The sequence below is a fragment of the Lynx canadensis genome, chromosome A1 (genome assembly GCF_007474595.2).
Source record: "Lynx canadensis isolate LIC74 chromosome A1, mLynCan4.pri.v2, whole genome shotgun sequence".
Classification (NCBI taxonomy): Eukaryota; Metazoa; Chordata; class Mammalia; order Carnivora; family Felidae; genus Lynx; species Lynx canadensis.
In genome coordinates this window covers 178664736-178686573 of record NC_044303.2, presented here as the reverse complement: position 1 = coordinate 178686573, position 21838 = coordinate 178664736, and the positions used below count along the sequence as shown (strand labels likewise).

General features: G+C 39.1%; 1 protein-coding gene across 1 annotated transcript in view; it reads left to right on the top strand.

Moving 5' to 3' along the window:
* The first annotated feature begins 13014 nt into the window (after positions 1–13014).
* The window catches only part of RANBP17 (RAN binding protein 17), a 339468-nt gene continuing 330644 nt past the window's right edge, over positions 13015–21838 (top strand). The window contains 1 exon segment of the mRNA XM_030327670.1: positions 13015–13032. Coding sequence (XP_030183530.1) covers positions 13015–13032 — 18 coding nt within the window.

Below are 21838 nucleotides of genomic sequence, written 5' to 3'. Positions count from 1 at the left end.
CCTTCTCAGGAACATCTCAGGACTGTTTAATAATGAATGCATGTCAATCACCTAGTGCATTGCCATGCCCAGAGTAGGCAGTCAATAAATAGTAGTTATCAGTTTTTTAAACCATACCTCTGGGGCATTCTTCTCAGAATAATGGGTGGAGAGAGCATTTAAGTGGAAGAAACACTGTATGCAAAGCAGGGGGACAATCATGTTATGCAAATCACTCACTATAACAGTGCAGAGGGAGTGAGTAGGAGTAGTAATAGATAAATCTGGAAGAGAAGGATTGGGCTAGATAAAAGGACCCTAAATTCAGAGTACAGTGTTGAGGTTTCTCACAATAAGCCATGAAGTCATTGAAGGGTTACTGATTTTTATTGTAAGAATTTTCTAGCATCATCAAAAGTAGGGAGAATAGTATAATAAAGCTGTATATACACATTACCCAGATTCAATAATTACCAACATTTCACCACATTGACTTGTCCATCTCTTTTTTATTTTTCTTTTTTCTTTGCTGAAATATCTAAAACCTATCCCAGCTTTCGTGTCATTTCACCCCAGTATGAATCTATAGAATATATGACACTTTCATACATAATCACAGTGCCTTTATCATACCTAAAAAAGTTAATGATATTTCTTTGGTATCATCTACCATCCAGTCCATAGCCACATTTCCCCAAATGTCTTCAAAAATGTCCTTTTATAATTAGTTGCTAAAAATTAGGTTCCAAAAAATTAAATAAATAAAAATAAAAATGAGGCTCCAAACACAGTCTACACATTACAGTTGGTTATTTGGTCTCTCAAATCTCTCTAATCTAGAAAAGTACTCTCACCCATCCTTATTTTTTATGTCATTGGTTTATTGCAGAAACCAGGTGATTTGTTTATATAAAATACTACGTGTATGGATTTGTCTATGGGCTTCCCTGGGAGTGGGGGTGAACATTTAACTTTTTTCTCTTCTTCTGTATTTCATATAAGAGGATGTTTACTCTGGAGACTTATTTAGATTCACGTTCGGCATTTTGGGCAAGAGCCCTCCAGAGGGGTGCTGTGGACAGCCTCTTGTATCACAGTAGAAGGCACACCAGGTCTGGTCGCCCTACAGTCAGTAAGGCTAATACTGATCAATTGTTTCAGGAGGCAAAAGCCTGATCCCACTGTGATAAAGCTCCCCATCATCTTTCAACTAATAATCTCAACCAACTGAAGATTAGTGCCTGAATCAATTCTTTGTTAGGGGTTACACAATAGTGATGTTCTAATTCTAGCATTCATTCTATGTTTGTAGACTGGAATTTGTAAAGAATTATTCTGGAAGAAAAAGGCAGCAATACAACAATAGTAGGGGACTTGGATACCCCACTTTCAATAATGAATAGATCATCCAGACAGAAAATCAATAAGGAAATATTGGACTTAAACTACACGTTACACTGGATAGACCTAACCGACGTATACAGAACATTCCATCTAACAGCAGCAGAATACACATTCTTCTTAAGCACGTATGGAACATTCTCCAGGATATACTATACACTAGGTCACAAAACACGTCTTAATAAATTTGAGAAGACTGAAATCATATCAGGCATCTTTTCTGACCACAATGCTATGAAACTAGAAATTAATTATAAGAAGAAAACTGGAAATTTCACAAATACATGGAGATTAAATAACACACTCCTGAACAACCAATAGGTCAAAGAAGAAATGAAAAAACAATTTAAAAACATCTTGAGACAAATGAAAATGGAAACACAACATACCCAAATTTACGGGTAGCATAAGGAGTTCTAAGATGGAAGTTTATAGCAATAAATGCCTACATTATGGAAAAAAGAAATATCTCAATAAACAAACTAATTTTACACTTCAAGGAACTAAAAAAAAAAAGAACAAACTATGCCCAAAGTTAGTATAAAGAAGGAAATAATAAAGACGAGAAATAGAGACTAAAAAAACCATAGAAAATATCAATGAAACTGAGAGGTAGTTTTTTTTGAAAAGATAAGCAAAATTAACAAATCTTTAGCTAGACTAGCTAAGAAAGAGAGAGAGAGAGAGAGAGAGAGAGAGAAGACCAAATAATTAAAATCAGAAATAAAAGAGAAGACCTTTCAACTGATAGCATAGAAATAAAAAGGATCATAAGAAACTACTGTGAATAACTGTACGTCAATAAGTTAGATAATCTTTAAAGATTAAAGGCTAAATTCCTAGAAACATGCAGCCTGCCAAGAATGAATCATGAAGACATAGAAAATCTGAACAGACTATTCACTAGTAAGGAGATTGAATCAGTAACCAAAAATGCTCCAACAAAGAAAAGCCCAGGACCAGATCACTTCACTGGTGAAATATAATAAACATTTAAAGAAGAATTAATGCCAATCCATCTCAGACTCTTCCAAAAACTAAAAGAGGAAGGAACACTTTCAAAGTCCTTTTATGAGATCAGCATTACCCTGATGCTATAGCCAGACAAACATGCCACAAGAAAGGAAAATTACAGGCCAGTATCTCTAATGAACATAGATGCAAAACTCCTTAACAAAATATCAGCAATCTGAATTCAACAACACATTACAAGAATCAAACATGAGCAAGTGGGATTTATTCCAGGAATGCAAGGATGGTTCAATATATGCAAATCCATAAATATAATATACCATATTAACAAAATGAATGATAGAAATTATATGATCACCTCAGTAGATGCAGGTAAAGCATTTGACAAAATTTAGCATCCTTTCACTATAGAAAATCCCATAAACTAGGGATAGAGAGAATGTACCTCAACATAACAAAGGCCATATATGACAAGCCTACAGCTAACATCATACTCAATGGTGAAAAGCTGAAAGCTTCAGGAATAAGGATGGCCATTTTCATCACTTTTCTTCCACATGGTACAGGAAGTCCTAGCCAGAGCAATTAGGCAAGAAACAGAAATAAAAGGCATCCAAATCAGAAACGAAGAAGTAATACTCTCTATTTGCAGATGACATGATATTATATATAGAAAACCCTAAACACTCCACCAAAAACCTATTCAAACTAATAAATGAATTCAGTAAAGTTTCAGGATTCAAAATCAATATACAAAGATCAGTTCTATTCCTATACACTAACAACAGATTATCAGAAAAAAAGTTAAGAAAATAATCCCCTTTATAGTAGCATCAGACACAATAAATTAGTAATAAATTTAACCAGGGAGTTGAAAGATCTGACTTTCATCACAGTGGCACTTGTGGTGATTACAGGCCACTTATTTTAGAGAATGGCTCTAAATTTGAGTTTGTCTAATGTTTCCTCACAATTAGACTCAGGGTATGCACCGTCTGCAAAACTATTACAAAGATGGTATTGTGTTCGTCCTATTACATTCTGTCAAATGGCACATGATTTAGATTTATCTCATTACTAGTGATATCCACATTAATCACTCAATTAAAGGTGGTGGATGAAAGACTTCTGGGCTGAAAAGTTACTCTTTTTTACTTTGTAATTAATTAGTGTTTTGTGAGGGAATACCATGAGATTATGTAAACTTTCAATTTATTCATTTATTTGCTTATATTAATATGGACTAATATTAGTATATTATTAAAGTTTTCTTATTTTATTCAATGAGTTATAATCTATTACTATTATCATTTATTTCTGATGCCTGAATTGTTCTATATTTGGCAAATGGAAGCCCCTTTAAGTTGGCTCTGTGTCCTTTTGACGTGCCTCCTTCATTCTTTGAGGATTTCCTTACTTTCTGGCACCACAAAATGTTCCAGATTTATCTTGTACTTACATGCCTTAATATGGAATCAGCCATTTCTCCAAGGAACCCTGGTTCCTGTAAATGGAAAATAGTACTTAGAAGCCAAATACTGTTGGATGTTATTGTGTGCCCATTGCTATTCGAGTGTTACTGATCTCAGGTATTCTCAGTAGGGATATATGTGGGACACACACACACACACATCTAAATTTATTTCTAGATTTATCTCTATATATTGAAAACCATGGATTGTTACTGATAGTTCCAATCCAACACCACAGGGCTCAATCTAGTTATCCCCCTTTCCGTATTTGCAACTCTCTTTTCCCACAGCGAGAAATGTGGCTTCCACTATTCTTTTTTGTTTTATTTTTATTTATTTATTTGAGAGAGAGAGCATGCTCATGCACACATGAGGATTGGGGTTAAGGGGCAGAGGGAGAGAAAGAGAGAGACAGAGACAGAGAGAGAAAATGCCAGGCTCCAATGCAGGGCTTGATATCAGGACTCTGAGGTCAGGACTTGAGACTAAATCAAGAGTCAGATGCTTAACAGACTGAGGCACCCAGGTGCCCCCACTATTCTTAATATATTTATTTATCAATTCCCTAATGTAACCAGTTTCCCAACTCCATTGCCCACTCCTCCCCTGGGTAGATACCTTTTTCCCCTATTTGGGCTCTGACACTTGCTATCAGGGCACCACTCTACAAGAAAACCCTCCTCACCTGCTTAGGCTCTGACTCCCCACACCTAGCTAGCCTCTCCCCGACCCCTGCATGGATGCTTGTCTTAGATCTGTTAAACTCTAAAGTCCTCCAACCCTGCAATGTATGGATACCCTCTTCATACCAGTTGGGCTCCAAAACTCTACAACTCTACAATAAAACTCCGCATGGACACCTTCCTCCCCTGCTCAGTCTCTGACACCCTAACAAGGACCAGAGTACCCTCATGCATAGTCACTCTCTTCACCCCATTCAGGGTCTGATACCCTTATCAACCAGCCCTCCTACACAAAAGTCGCTTTCACCTTGTTTGTCCCATAGTGGCTCCCCCAACCTTCTTTTGTAATAGCAGGTGTGGACCTTGCTCTACACTATTAGCTGGTGTTAAGACTAGCCCAGAGTATGCATTAATACTCTCAAAAGTGTTCTGGGTGGGGGAGTTTGGGTGGCTCAGTCAGTTAAGCACCTGATTCTTGGTTTCAGCCCAGGCCATGATCTCATGGTTTGTGAGTTCTGTTTGTGAGTTTGAGCCCTGCATCAGGCTCTGCATTGACAGTGCAGAACCTGCTTGGGATTCTCTCTCTCTCTCTTTCTCTCTGCCCCTTCCCTGCTTGTGCACACTCTCTCTCCCTCAAAATAAATAAATCAACTCTATAAAAAAATGTGTTCTGGATGAACAGTAAACTATGTGGTCAACTTCTGTATATAAGCCAACCTGGGAAAGCTTTTTTAGGAATGGTATTTTATATGCCCCAAGAACAAACTTTTATCTTTTCTACCTCTCCTAGTTATAGAGAATACTGATAATTCATTTCACATTGCTACTATATGCTTTGTTTTTAATAGTGAAAAAGAGTAGACAAACCTAAATTTCTCTCAGTAGAGGAATGATTAAATAAATGATGACATTTACATACATTGAAATATTAAGGAGTTCTTAAAAAGAAATGAGGTAGATCTATAATACTGACATGAAAGATGTCAAAAATACATCGTTAAGCAGAAAAATCAAGGTACAAACTGGCATTATACATAGCATGATCTCATTTGTATGAAAGAAAAAAATTTTTGCCCATATATGTATGTGCAGAGATGGAGGCATGGAAGGACATGTTACATTAAGATAGCTTATTTTTCAGCAGTTGACATTCTTGGCAACTTTCCTTGTGATTGTATGCAGTTAAGTACCACTAAATATTATACAAAAATCCTGGATTTCTTTAAAAAAAAATTTTTTTTTCAACGTTTATTTTTTTTGGGACAGAGAGAGACAGAGCATGAACGGGGGAGGGGCAGAGAGAGGGAGACACAGAATCGGAAACAGGCTCCAGGCTCTGAGCCATCAGCCCAGAGCCTGACGCGGGGCTCGAACTCACGTACCGCGAGATTGTGACCTGGCTGAAGTCGGACGCTTAACCGACTGCGCCACCCAGGCGCCCCCTGGATTTCTTTTATAATCAGGAAAAAAATGATAGAGATACCCTTTTAAAATAAGTTGTTACAATTGGAAAGGACTAAATGTGGGAGTTAGTATTGATTGATCTTCCCTAAACTCCTCAGCATGGCATAACCTAATCTTGGGAATGGCATGAATGTGTGTTGGGGCCGGGGAAACGTGAGGCAGAAGAAAGGAGAAAGAAAAGTCGACCACTTGGTTTTCCTTGAGCTATTCTTAGGCTCTTTCATTTTTCCGTATAGTAAGAGATTTGCCTCATCAGCTGGGTATCCTCATGGTAAATTTAAAACATAACTCTTGGCAAAAGGAAAATGTTGACCCTTAATGAAAGGACTTAGGGTTTCAAGAGATGGTATAGCTTTTGCCCACTCAAAGTAATATTAGTATGTGAGGGATCTAATTTTATATTTTAGTCCAAATTAATTTCATTCTAAAAACAATTAAACAGGATTGCTTTCACTGATAAGGACAAATGTATTCTATAGAAACCTTTAGAAGAAAGCACTGGAAATGGGGAAATGTCTATTTCTGAGAAGTAGCCATGTGCATAAAATGGGCTATGGCCAGTGATAGCTCTTTTTTTCTGCCCTATTCTCCTAGAGTCTACACATCTTATATTCTCCATTTCAATTTAAGACTGCATTATTTTTAAAAATTGCTCCCCCCCCCCCCCCCCCACATTTTCCCTTATACTGAAAAAGATTTGTAGCAATAGAGCCTGTCTGGTCAAACTCACCTTTTCGAAATGGCCTTTTACCCACATATACAGCTCCCACAAACACTTCTTTAATAAGTGCTTCTTTAGTGAGCATTAACAGTAATCTGTTTAGGTCTGATTTTTCCTTACATCATAAGTTTTTCTCTGGTTATAAAAGTGAATAATGTGCATTTTAGAAAATCTTGAAAATACAGAAACATGAAAAAAAATCACCTGTTAATTCCACCATTCATAAGACAGCACTGTTCACATTTGTTTGTGCTATGTTCCATTACTTTTTTCTATGCCTTTTTTCATTTGATTGAAACGACGTACCATTCCATTTTGCCTTTCACACTTAACCTCTTAACATAGCATTTTCCATGTTTTTACAAAACTCTCCATAAACATAATCTTCAATGACTGTATAGGATTCTGCCACATGCTATACCATAATTTACTTAATGTTTTCAGCTTTTCCCTATTATAAATCATGCTTTAATAAGTACCTTCACTTATAAAACTTTTGTGTGTGCATGCACAGTTTAGGTTATTTTCTTAGAATCTCTTTCTACAGTTGGGGGGAAGATGACAAACATTTCAAGATTCTTGATATATGTTGCAAATTGCTTTCCAGAATGGGCATACTACTTTATTTATCCAATAGCACTACATGTCAGGTGACATTTTACTGTGATCCTGCTGGGGGGTAACTTTAGGAATACAGAGTTAACATAATATTGCTATCTTCTTGATGTAATCAATGCCTTTAAAAGTATTTATTTTATGTGGAAGAACTATATGCAACATAAGGCAATATACAAAATGAGAAATATTAGTTTTTATTTGTCAAAATAACAGACATTATTAATACATAGCAGTGTACTTTTATTATTGCCAGTATGTTAAAAATGTAAAATAATTTGAGAAAAATGTGTATAGTTTTTAGTATATATGTAATAATAAATATTGTACAATAACTCACTATTTCACCAGAGGAGAAGAAACGTTTTGTTTCTCTGGTTTCATACTGAATATTTAATGGGAGTTTAAGGTTAAAGGAGTTGAGAAAATAAAAATATAGTTTAAATCAACCAATATGAAAAATATATATACAATATACATATTTTATACAGCTGTTGTGTTTTGGAGGGGTTTTAGATAAATTTGAATTTTTTAGATGCATTCTCCTGTTTCTCTCATCTGTCTACCTTTTGCTGGATTCCCAAAACTTACTGAGGTATTAAATATCTTATTAAGTGTGCTAATAAAATTACATTTGTAGAATAAGTTAAGGGAAGTGTGTACTATTGTTTCTTATTTTTTGTTTATATGTGCTACTAAGCAAATAATTGATCATAGGTTTTACATTTTAGTATAGATAAAGTGAGAATTTTAGTTAGATATTTTGAAGTTTCAGTCTCATAGTTTAGTCCCACATAAGCCTGTTATGGAAACAGGAAATAGAATGCTGTTTTTATTTATTTATATTTTATTTTATTTTATTTTATTTTATTTTATTTTATTTTTAATGTTCATTTATTTTTGAGAGAGTGAAAGTGGGGGAGGAGCAGAGGATCCTAAGCAGGCTCTGTGCAGACAGCAGTGAGCCAGGCGTGGGGCTGGGACTCATGAATGGTGAGGTCATGACCTGAGCCAAAGTTGGAAGCTCAACCAACAGAGCTACCAAGGTGCCCCAAAATGCTGTTCATGGAGGTAATGTCACAGCCTTTCAATATCCTCCAGGATAGAAAAGCTTGGTAGAGTAGGGGAGACAATGAGGACGTATCTAGCTTAATTGTAAATTAATAAACTAAAATATTTTCTAATAACTTATTCTGTTTGATTAAAATTATAATCCATTTCATTAAGAATATCATTTTAAATATGACATTCAGAGAATGATATGGATTTATTTGATAATAATACTTAGTATTTTTATAGCGCTTGTTATCTGCCAAGCACTAAGTACTTCATATATGTTAATTCATTTAATCATCACAGCAACCTATGAAATAGATATGGTTAGTCTCCATTTTACAGATGAGGAAACATAGGTGTAGAGAGGTTAAGTGACTTCACCAAGTTTACCAGCTAGTAAGTGAAACAGCTGGCTTCCAAACCTAGGTTGTTTGGCTCCAGTGTCTGTTTTCCTAACCACTGTGCTCTACTGTTTCATCTCAACGTTACTTCTTTCTTTTTTTTTTTTTTAATGTTTTATTTATTTTTGAGAGATAACACAGTGAGAGCCAGGGAGGGGCAGAGAGAAAGGGGGAGACACAGATATCGAAACAGGCTCCAGGCTCTGAGATGTCGCACAGAGGCCCAATGTAGGGCTCAAACTCACAAACTGTGAAATCGTGACCTGAGCAGAAGTCAGATGCTTAACTGACTGAGCCACCCAGGCACCCCATCTCAATGTTACTTCTTACAAAATCTTTGAATTACAGACTTACTGTTATCTTCATCTTAGAAATAATAAATCAAAACTCAGAGATGTTAGGTGAATTTTCTAAGATGCCAGAATTACAAATGTTAATTGAATTTCCTGAAAAGATACAAAGATCAAAGATCCATCTGTTTTTGTTTTTTTTTTTTTTTAGAAGCTAGTTGCCACAGAGGAAGATACTTTTTTAATTTCTAAGAGCTCTAAGTGTTCCTCTTTTGAGTTTTGTGATAGAAATGAATTATATGACATCTGGAGGAGCATCTTTTGTGCTAGTTTTGGTAGCTGTCGTGACACAGTTCTATCTTAAATTTTATTAATGGATTAAAATATGTGAAGTTATATGCAAATTTTGTTGACAGAAAAACACAGAAGGGAGAGTTCATTATAAACAGAAATCTTAAGTGGTCACTCAAATTTAAAGGGAAAAAATAATTGGCTTTTCATTTCAGAGTTACCTAGTAAATCCGCAGAATAGTCAGCTGCTGTTCTTACCACAATTTTATATTTGTGCCAAGGATATTCTGTTGGGGGGGGAATAAAAAGCCAAATGATCAAATCTCAAGTAATTGTTCCTCCCCTAAATTTAAAATTGAGGTAACAGAAATACTACTTTAAAACAATAGCTTAAAAATGTGGTTGGGATCCAGAAGTTAGACAAAGGCAATAGGCAGTTAAAATAATGGAGTATTGTACGGCAGATGCAATAGGCAGGTCAGAAATCAACACTGGTGCTAGCGATGTGGGAGTCACAAATGAGACTCGCATATCAAAAGTCTTAAAGCATGGAAATAGAAGTTATAATATAGGAATCAAAACCTTTGGGATATAAGAGTTAAAAATGGCAGGATGAGGGTATCAAACATTTTCAAGTTTAGGAGTTGGTCTATGGGATGAGGACTCATGCACTGTGAATGAACTATGAAAATCTAGGGTGAAAAATGGAAGATGCAAAAAGTCTGGTCATAATGGAGTAGTTTATATGAATTAGACCTCCCCTTAGATCAATTATAAAAACAGGACAAATATATATATGTATATGTATATACACACATACACATACATTTAACAACTATGTTAATATATTACATATATAACAACTACATATAAATTTGACAATAATTTAATGTGTATTAACAACTATACACCCACATACACACACGTAACTACTGCTTGAAGGCACCAGAGAACAACCAATAAACTTAAACCCTTGAGAGCCTGAAAGCGCTAACGGGCAAAATCCACATTCAGGTCAGTTCCCACCCCCAGGGCAGTTTGAATTGGTGCAGGAGTAAAAGAGCTAAACACACAGTAGCAGTCTCAGTAGGCTAGAAGCAGAGATGAGAGTTTAGGAACAAAAGCAGCTGGGATTTGAAGAGCACAATTCGAGAGAGGAGAAAATTACAGAGATGTGAGCCCCAAAAATCTGTGTACAAATTCCCCTTAAATCATCAGTAAATTCTTAAGAGGCACATGCACATGAAAGACTTTAAGAAACTCAGCAGAACAGAAGCACCTAAAGAGTTGAACAGAGGTTTTAGCAGCTTTACAGTGTTGGGGAAATGGGGATTAGAGTTCGAGCCCCAGGAGGTGAAGGGGTCTTGGCAAACATTCAGGCCTCTAAGATATAGTAAGATCTAGTAAGAACCATGACCAAGGAATAAGGGCAAGACTGAAATAAAGTTGAATTTAAAAGCCTAAAACAGGGGCGCCTGGGTGGCTCAGTGGGTTAAGCATCTGATTCTTGATTTCAGCTCAGGTCATGATCTCAAGGTTCATGAGTTTGAGCCCCATATCTTGCTCTGTGCTGGCAAGGCAGAGCCTGCTTGGGATTCTCTCTCTACCTCTCTCTCTCTACCCCTCCCTCACTCAAGCTCACATGCTCTCTCTCTCAAAATAAATAAACAATTTTATTAAAAATAAATAAATAAAATCCTAAAACCAAGTCTCAATAGGATTAAAATGATCCACTTGTATTCTATCTACAATAAGAAAACTTAATCCTCTTTAGAGAAAGCTGCTATCATCCACAGCCTCTACAATTTTCTTCCACATTGTCTGACATTCAATAAGAAATTGTAAGACATGCTTTAAAAATAGGACCAAATACCAAAAACCAGGAGGACCCATAGGTGATTCAGATATTGGAGTTATCTGATAGGGGCTTTAAATAATATGATTATAATGTTCAAGAAAACAGAGGAAAGATAAAGAATTTCACCAGAGCCTTAGAATCTGTTTAAAGTATGGAAGGGGGGAATTCAAATGAAAATTTTGGAATTGAAAATATTATAACTCAAATTAAGAATTCAATAGAGGGGTGTGTAGCAGCAGAACACAGTTTCTCCTAAATGGGTGACAGGTCAATAAAAACATGCAGATTAAAGCACAATGAGGGGCGCCTCTATGGCTCAGTTGGTTAAGCATCTGACTCTCGATTTCTGCTCAGGTCATGATCTCACAGTTTGTGAGATTGAGCCCCATGTCAGACACTGTGCTGACAGTATGGAGACTGCCTGGGATTCTCTCTCTCAAAATAAACATTTTTTTAAAAAGCACAATGAGAAAAAAATACAAAAAATACAGAAAAGAGTATAAGAGATATGGAATACTCAAAAAAGTCTAATATACCTGTCACTGGAGTTCCAGAAGGAGAAGAGAAAGGAACAGAAGCAATATTTAAGGAAAAACCGAGAATTTTCAAACACTGATAAAAAATATCAGAATTCATATTTAAGAAATCTTATGAATCCCAAACAGGATAATATAAACACATACAGTTAACATTATACTCAAACTGCTGAAGACCGAACAGAAAGAAAAAAGTTAAAGCAGCTAGGGGTGAAAGAAGGACATGCATTACCTACAAAGGAACAACAATCAGACTAATGGCTAACTTCTCAACAGAAACAACAGCAACCAGAAATCAAGGGAAAGACATTTTTTTTAATGCTGAGAACATTTTTTTAAAGACAAAATGGAATTCTATACCCAGCAAAACTATCCTATAAAAATATAGGTGAAATAAAGACAGATTCATGTTAAGAAAAGATGAACTTGTCACTAGTAAACCTGAACTATAAGTATTAATTTTTCACACTAAAGTACAATGCCCCCAATGTCAATCTTCAAGAAGAAATGAAGAGCACCAGAAAGGAGGGACTATGATCTAGTTTTGTTCAAATAAATTCTCACTCTAATGTAATCATTTGGTGTAAAATACAAGTCCATATTCAATGAAATATAGACAAGAAGTAGTAAGAGGTGAGCTAGAATTTTTTTGACTTAACACCATGTAGACGCGTTTAATTTTAAGCCAAGTAAAGTTAAAAAGTAAATGGAAGTTGGGCTTTGGAAGTCAGGGGTCAAGGACTGCAGTTGACATGAAGGAGTCAAAGTTATGGCTGATTGTGTCATGGCAAGTGGATGTTAGGGGACAAGAACAGTTGTGGAGATGGGAGCATCTGAAGCCATGGGCAATAATTGTGCTGTAGGGCTTAAGGATCCATAAAGTTTGTGGGAGATGTAAGAGAGCCAGGGGTCCCAGCTGACAGTTAGGTTGCCATGGTTGTGTCAAAGGAAAGATGTCAGAGGTCGTGACCCACCTGAGGTGGCAGCAGCGGTTGAAACTTCCCGGTGGGGGGCAGTTGAGATTCCCAGCTTCCCCAGGCAGGCCCTGCCCCCTCCGGACCGCCCCCCGCGCTGTCTCCGTCGCCCCTCCCCGCCCCGCCAGGCCCCGCCCCGTCCAGCGCTTCAAACGCAGGGGCCGCGAGGCGGAGGGCGACGAAACGTGCGAGCAAACCAGCGGCGCAGGGACCCCCGCGGGCGGCTGGGGTTTCCGCGGCGCCCGCCTCTGCTCCCTCCCCTCGGGCGCTCGGGCGGCGGCCGGCGCCGCCTCCCGGGAAGATGGCGCTGCACTTCCAGGTCAGTGCGCTCTGCAACCGCGGGTCCCCGCTCCGCCGCCTCGGGAACCCGGCGGGGCGCTGCGGTCTGGAGACTGAGGGCCGAGAACCGTGGCGGAGGCCGCGGGCCGCTGACGGGGCTTCGTAGCCCCCAGCCCCCGCACCCGGTCGGAGGACTCGGGCACTGGCCTGGGCTGCACACCCCGGGCCCGGGCCCGAGGAGGGGACGGCCCCGAGCTCTGGGGGTGGCGGGTGGAGGGGCAGGGCCAGGTTCGGAGCTCGCCCTTCGGGGTAGGTTCGGATGCTGAGGACCCGCGGCGCGGGAGCCCGAACTCGTTGCTCGGGGCGCGGCGGCGAAGGGCGGCTCTGGCGGCGCCCAGGCAGGTGGGGAGCCCGGCCGGGCCGGGCCAGCCTTCCCACCGCGTCGCTGGCCGCCGCTCAATCGCCTGACTTCACCACGGTTGGGACGCAGCTCGCGAAGGGGCTGGGGTTCGCCGCAGGAGCGGCGGCAGCGGTTGGATTTTTAATTGGCTAGAGCGGGCAGGAGCTGTATCTGTAGGGAGTTGCGAAGGAGGTGCTTCGCGGGAGCCTTATTGGGAGGAGGGAAACGGGGGCTGCGTGCCCGAGGAGCGTGGAGATGATAAGGACGGGACGCGTGCTTGAGTAGGAAGGCTCCCGTATTCTCAGGCTGCAGTGGCATATGCATCCAGTTATTCATTCAACAAACATAGAGCTTCCCAACCGTGTCTCCAAGCACTGTGCACAGTTCTGGGATAAAGCATCTTACCATCCCTGCCCTCATAGAATTACAGATAATTACTGTACATGTGAAAATGATATGGTAAGACTAACCACAGGATACCATGGGAACATTGAAGATGGGTCGTCAACCCGCTGTGTGTGTGTGTGTGTGTGTGTGTGTGTGTGTGTGTGTGTAGAGAAGTAGTGAGGCAGAGCTGTTCTCAGAGGGGATGCTTTGAGTTTCTTTGAGCTTCCATTCTTCCACTTATTTATTGAGTTGCTGCTTTGCTAGGCACTGAAGACAGCTCTAGCAAAACTGTGATTTCTACTCTCAGGGAACTTGCAATCGAGTGGGTCTTGAAATAATTGTAGGAGCTAGCCCGGTGAAGAGGAAGGGCAGAGTATAGAGGCAAAATGACCATGTGAATGATGGCAAAGAATTGTGGAAGAACATGGCACTCTGCAAGAAGTTTGGCTGGAGCATAAAGTTCATATAAAAGGAAAGCGAGAAGGGGAGGCTGTGGATGGCAGCAATGTCCTTGGAGGGGTAGTCAGCTTCATAATGTGGTGACAGTGTCTGTATGTGACACGTTCCTTTTGTAGGCTTCATTGGACCGCCTGTGGTCATACTGGCTCGTTTCTTATTTATTGATTTCTTCCAAAGGATCTTTTCTTTCCAACCAGCCACTCTCCTGTCAGGTAATTGACAGCTCTAGGATTTATAGACCAGGAAGTAGTGAGCCCCACACATTACCTTTTGACTCCTTGCGGCTTCTAAGGGCATCCAGGTCAACATAATGTTATTTATTTCCATTTTGGTAAACATGCCCTCTGGGAAATTTTCATGGGAAAAATCTTGCAGGGAGGACTTAGGGGTTATAAAAAGGTAATCAGGTGTTCATAGTTCAGGTGTAAATCTTGAGGGTAAATTAAAGACTGTGGTGGAAGTTTGGAAGTTTTCAGACGTAGAAGATGATGCATAATAGTAAATCACTCAGTCCCGGAAGACTTCTTCAGATTCAGGTAGAGTGTTGGAAAAATTAGCTGCTAATGCCAAAACTACCTATATTGGTTTTCCATGAATGTATTTCACAGCAGCTTGAAAGTATAGATGGACAATTAAAGATCACAGTTTTGGGAGCCAGAAAAAAACTCTGAAACTTCTCAGTTTGAAGCATTGCCAGCATATGAGGCCATATTGTTCTCCAGTTAACTCCAGGAGCATTTATTAATAATGATAACTGGTACCTAGCATTTTAAATTTTCACATGCTTATTGTAGATTTTGAGCCCCACAACTAATTTGAGAGGTGTGCATATATATATATATATATATATATACACACATACACACTTACATGTATACATATACATATATACGTTTTATTCTTGAGCACACTGAATCTTAGAACCGTTGTGACTTGCCCAAGGCTATAGAGTTAGAATAGGCATAATAACTCATAATTCTATATTCTTTCATGTCAATATCTTACTGTTACCTACTCACCAGGGTAGCTGGTCCAAAATTATGCCATTAGGGCGATGAGTAAAGATGTGGACTTGTGTAAGGTGAGGTTAGGGCGCTTCTCCACAATCTTTTTCACATCATGGCATACATAAAAAATGGTAATGGTCTGGTTCATTGACATAAATTGCTCATAGCCAAAAGCCTGGCAGCCTGGAGGGCAAAGGGATCAATAGCCCAGGCATACCATTCAAGGTACATGCATCCTGGTTAGGAAGCTGTAAGTGAGTTAGGGTACTGTGTCCCAAAGGAAGCAATGGATCTGGGTTACCATCTGAGATGAGACAGTCCAGATTGGGAGGAGGAAGGCAGAATGAGGAAAGATAGAGCTGGGAGCAGAGTGAGGAAGATAGAACAGAGGGATTGAGGAGTGCCTGGGCGGCTCAGTCAGTTAAGTGTCCGACTCTTGATTTTGGCTCAGGTCGTAATCTCATAGTTCGTGGGATCAAGCCCTGCGTCGGTCTCCACGCTAACAGCATGAAGCTTGCTTGGGATTCTCTCTCTGCCCCTCCCGTGTTTGCCTTCTCTCTCTCAAATAAATAAATAAATAAACATAAAAAAAATAGAACAGAGGGATTGAGATGAGAATCAAGAAGTGACATGAGGAAAATTTAGGGTACCCAGTTTGTCAATCTTTTTGCTTTCAGAATTGTTCCAGAAGCAGGGACTATGGCCATGCTTCTTAATATGCAGCCAGGCTGCCTGATTTAATCTAAATGAGATTGTGAACTCTTGTAAATGTCCTGGTAACATGATGGAAAAGAGGTTTGGGAAAGATCATCCTGGCAATATGGACTTGAATGGGAGAAACTGTAGATGCAAGTCCAAGATAGTGTTGTATAATTTATCAGTAACTGAAGGGATTATTTACAATTTATTGTGAATCTGTTGTGTGCCAGGCATTGGGTTAAGCTTTTTGTGTTTGGTCTTACTCTTCACAATTATTTTGGAAGGTGGATCTTACTACCTGTGTTTTCAAATGCGAGGTGTTGAAGGATTAAATAATTTGCTTAGGGTCGGTAAGTAGGTGGCAGATTCCAAAGCTGCCACTGTCATTCCCAAAGAAGCTGCTGAAGACATCCAGGGCACTGAAGGCCACAGTTAGAAAATACTGTTCTACTGCTATGTTGTCTATGAATATCCTGTAGAGGTGAGTCTGAGTCTGTAGTTAAAAAGAATTGTTAAGATTTTATAACAAACTAGTATATCTTGGAAATAAGCTACACTGCAAGCTTAAAGGATATAGTTTGCAAGACTGCCCTCACTTCTTTCTGACACCGACTGCATATTGAGAGTTTCCTAGAACTACCCTCAGATTTGATAGTTTATCAAAACGACTCAAAGAATTCACTGAAGGCTGTCATATGCATGCAGTTTATTACTGGGAAAGTACACAGATTGAAATTGATTAAAAGAAGGGATGCAAGGGGCAGAGTCTGGTAGGGTTGCAAAACAAAACTTTTACTGTCCCTAAAAGTAAAACTTTTACTTTTAACTGGGACATGTTTCGCTCCCAGCCTGTATGTGTGACAGTATGCTTTGAGTATTGCAAACCAGGGAACTTTTTATTGGGGCTTCATTACATGGTCACGATGGACTTTTCATTGCCCATGTGATTGACCTCAGTCTTTAGGCTAATACCATGTGATCCAAAGCCCCCACCCTTAAACACACAGTTGGTCTTTCTGATGTGGCCATCCCCCAACGTAAGACTGTGGACTGTGCACCCTCCAGCCCCTTGCACCTGAACAAAAATAGGCCTATCAGATATAATATAGGTTACCTCCTAGAATCTGAGGGTAAAGCCCAGACTTTTCTTTGGGTAAGGCCAAACTCTTTAACTATACAGGAGGGACTAAGGAGGAAGAAGCGACAAAGTTAACGTCAAGGTTATGAATCTAGATCCTAGTCTAGACCTTTGAAACCACTGAAAACAGACACTTGAAGTGGAAGTCTGTGGGAAGTATGTTCAATTCAGTTTCTGACATTTTGGGGTTATTTTCCGCATCTTTCTGAATTTTCCAAGAGGGAGAAATTGGTAGATACAAAAATGATGAGCAGACAGAGTTGAAAGTAGGGAGTAGGACATCATCTGCTTATCTCCTTGCAGGCCAAAGTAAAGGGTGGCAAGGTGCCAGGATGGTAAGGAGAAAACATGTTCTTGAGGCATATAGACTTGTATTTATTTGGCTTAAAATTGACCATTTACGCCATACTTGATCTTGAGCAACTTATATATATTTGATCTCTCGGCCTTGGTTTTTTTGTCTTAAAATAGGTGGGCTAAAAATATGTACTTTGTAGGAGCCCATTTGTCAGGATGGGTTGAAAAATAAAAGAATGGGAATACTTTTGTAAAGTATAAAGCTCTAAAAACAGATACTATCCAATATATTGTAGAAGGAAGAGTTTCTAGAGACCCTGGAATAAGCTTTCAGGTATGCTCAGGAAAAGGTAGTAAAGGGAAGAAGAAACAAAGATTTGTGGGAAAGGAAAGTATTTTCTGTTAATGGTAATCAAGAAGCTTAATTCCAGATAGCAGGAAAGATACAGAGAAGTAATTGAGTTTTAAAATCAATTGGGGTAGAATTTTTCTGGTTCATTCTTTTACCCTCCCCCCCGCCCCCCCAGCTTATAGTACGACATAATTGGAAAATAATAAACCATACATATTTAAGTTGTACAGGAGTTTTGACTTCTGTATACACTTGTGAAATCATCACTGAAATCAAGATAATGAACATGTCAATCACCCCCAAAAGTTTCTTTTTATTCCTTTGTAATCCCTCTTACTGTTCCCCCATCCTGTTCTGCTCTCCCTCCCTCCCTGGCCAGAAACCTGTCATCTGCTTTTTGTTCCTATAATGCCTTCCAGTATATACTCTTTTTGTCTGGTTTTGTTTTTGTTTTTCTCACTATCCACCCATTGATAGATACATGTGCGGGAATAGAAGAAGTCACATCACTTAGGGGTTAATTATATGTCAAGCACAAAGGCCAGGGATGAGGTCATAATAATGTAGAAGATCCTTATTTAGATTATAGGCAGAATTATGTTATTGTTTCTTAGGCTATGGAAGTTGGATGCTGTCTGTTTGTATTTGATAGTTATTGTTTGGGAGTTAAGTGATGTCCAATTCTACTTGTTCTGCCTATTAGTTATTTTTATGGGCTTCTAATATTGCTATTAAGCCTTGTAGGAGCTTTGATAACTCAAACCTGATTTGTCAGCAAATCAAGAAAGGATCCATTTATCTGAGGCATTCTAATGTTAACCGTATGTGTAGACATCACAGTTTTTAAAAATTTTTTAAAGCTTATTTATTTTTGAGAGAGAGAGAGAGAGCATGAGCAGGGGAGGGACAGAGAGAGAGGGAGAGAGAGAATCCCAAGCAGGCTCTGTGCCATCAGCACAGAGCCCAATGCAGGGCTTGTACCCACGAAACCGTGAGATCATGACCTGAGCTGAAACCAAGAGTTGGATACTTAACTGACTGAGCCACTCAGGCACAAATTTATTAATTCATTGTGGAAAAGTCTCTCTTTATAGATTCTCTGGAAAGTCAAATGCTAATCAGAAGATTATTTGGTCAGTCAGCATTCACCACATTGTGAGTGTTTTAAATGTTTAGATAATGCCTTTCCACCAGGGTAAGGATCTTTAGGTATGTATCCTTTTCTCTAAAAAGATTTGATATGCCTGCCATGTGTTTCATTATTATCATTACAGTGAAAGAATGACTCAATTTTTTGCCCCTTTGTTTTAGCCTTTTGTAAGAGAAAGTTTAAGCCTCTCCCATTTTATCTTGCACAGCCTTTCAGTTAATACTCAGAAATACCTTTGGAAAGAAAGGGGTAATTTGTAGTATTGTTGATTTAAATGAATACTATTTAAATATGCTCCAGACTTACTTTGTGTTGAAGTTCTCTAAATCAGCATAGCAAAACAGACAAAATAATTTCCAGAACTTTCTGGAATCTTTCCAGATATATTTACTTAGGTCCCATTGATTTGATCACTATTGTATTTGTATTAGTTTCCTAGTACTGTGGTGACAAATGACCACAAACTGGGCGGGTTAAAACAACAGAAATTTATTGTCTTAGACTTATGAAGGTCAGAAGTCTGAAACTAATGTGCCAGTAGTATTGGTTCCTTCTGGAGGCCTTGAGGGAGAAACTGCCCTATGCCTTTTTCCTACTCTGTGATGGCTGCTGGCAATCCTTGGCGTTCTTTGGCATGTAGATTCATCATTCCAGCCTCTGCCTCCTTCTTCACATGACCTTCTCCCTGGTGTCTCTCTGTGTCTTTGCATCTCACACGTACCTCTCCTTTCTTTTATGAGTCATTAGACTTAGGGCCCTCCCTAAATCCAGGATGGTGGATTTGCAGTGACCTTTAATGATTTGCAGTGACCTTTATTTCCAAATAAGGGTACATTCAAAGGTACTAGGGGTTAGGAATTAGACCTTTTTTTTTTTTTTTTTTTTTTTAACATTTATTTATCATTGAGAGGCAGAGAGAAACAGAGCATGAGCATGGGAGGGGCAGAGACAGGAGGAGACACAGAATCCGAAGCAGGCTCCAGGCTCTGAGCTGTCAGCACAGAGCCTAACGTGGAGGCTTGAACTCACAAACCTTGAGATCATGACCTGAGCCGAAGTCAGAAGCTTAACTGACTGAGCCACCCAGGTGCCCCTAGACCTATCTTTTAGAAGGATACAGTTCCACCCAGTACAATATTATTATTAAGTCATATTAATAAACAACTAGCCTTCATAAGGAGTACTATGTGCCAGAAGTTATGTGACCCTTACTCATTTCATCTTCCAAACAAATCTGTAAGATTGGTTTGAGTCTCACTTATTTTGCTGCCTTTTGTTTTTAAACAGTTAGGTCACTATTTCTGGCCCAGTTGTTTCTGAATCCAAAGTCTACTTCTTCAAAGACTCTTAGACCTAGATGAATGCATGACAGCAGGATCAGTTTATCATTAAATTTTCTGGCTATTACCAGCTCTAAAATTCAGCCTTTCAAATTTATTAGATGAAGGAAAAGACTTCTAAGGTTGATCATGAGCCAAGAGAGAGAAAAAGGTAGCTCTTTCTGTTTTTGTATTTCTTACCCTTGGAGAAAATATGGATATTTGTATGTATTCATGAACCATAAATTTTCTATACATTTTAATATTATGAGCATTACGGGGCAGTACTCTGAGGGCTTGCTGGGCCAGCCTCGTTGGGGGAAATGTGGAAAATGTGGCGCATTGGAGGTCCTTTATCTTCATTTATTCATTTGAAACCTTTCTTTTTTACTTTCAATCTAGCAGAAAATTCTCAAGTCTGGGATGTTGGGCTCTGACCTGGATAGGAAGTGGAAAATGCCATAAATGAGCTAAGAAGGAGAGAGAAGGAAAAAGAATAAAAGGGCTAGAGGAAGTCTCATTTCAGTGTTTTGCCTGTATTCCTGTTAGCCAAGATATATGTATTGAGAGAATGTTTGGACTAGTGTAGCTGTAAGGCCGCCACATAAAAATTCAGGCCAGAAAGGATAAAAAGTGGCATTTCTTTAGGAATATCCTATTACCTTCATATGACTACTGATACTGAAATCTGTGCCTTTTATTTTTTTTTTTGTCCTCCAAAGAATTAATTCTATTTCAAGTTCAAAGTGAAGTAGTTTTGGGGCACCTGGGTGGCTGAGTCAGTTAAGCGTCTGACTTTGGCCTAAGTCATGATCTTGCCGTTCCCAGGTTCAAACCCCGTGTCAGGCTCTGTGCTGACAGCTCAGAGCCTGGAGCCTATTTCAGATTCTGTGTCTCCCTCTCTCTCTGCCCCTCCCCACTCGCAACACACTCTCCCTCTCTCTCTCTCTCTCCAAAAATAATAAACGTTAAAAAAATTAAAACAAAAAGTGAAGTAGTTTTTGTCAAGTGCCTTTAACAAAAATTGTTTTAAGCTGGAAGGAATGCTGATCTCATTTTCCTCTAGATTTTATCCATGTGTTTTATATCTTCAGATGAAATTATATTTCTAAAGAGAATGAATTATTCTTTGCGCCTATAAAGGAGTAGGCTACAACATGATAACTAGTTATTACACTGCTAGAAGAAAACATGGGGTTAGGTCATAGTTCCTGAAAATCATGACAGTTTGCCTGCAGCACTATGAGTCATTAGTTCAGAAGCCCCAGATCAGTGTATATTATAATTATCTTTGCTTTTTTATGGATGGATCCATTGAAGTTCTTGCAGTTTGAGAAATAATGTAATTGGCATGGCATCTGCCACTTGCACCTGATAATCCCCGCCTGCCTATGTCTTTAGCTTCCTTTGGCATCTCCTCCTTGCTGTCTACCAGTGACATTGACCTTTTAATGCCTTGAAATGATTACGCTCTGTTCTGGGCCCTGGTAAATAGTCCAGGCTATTTCTTGGCCTGGACTGCTGTCTAGTCTTTTTTGTTTGGCTCACCCTTTTAGGATAAATGTTACTACTTTAGGCAGTAACATTTGAAAGTTGTTATACTTTCATACTCCTTTAATTAGGCAAGTCCTTGTCTTT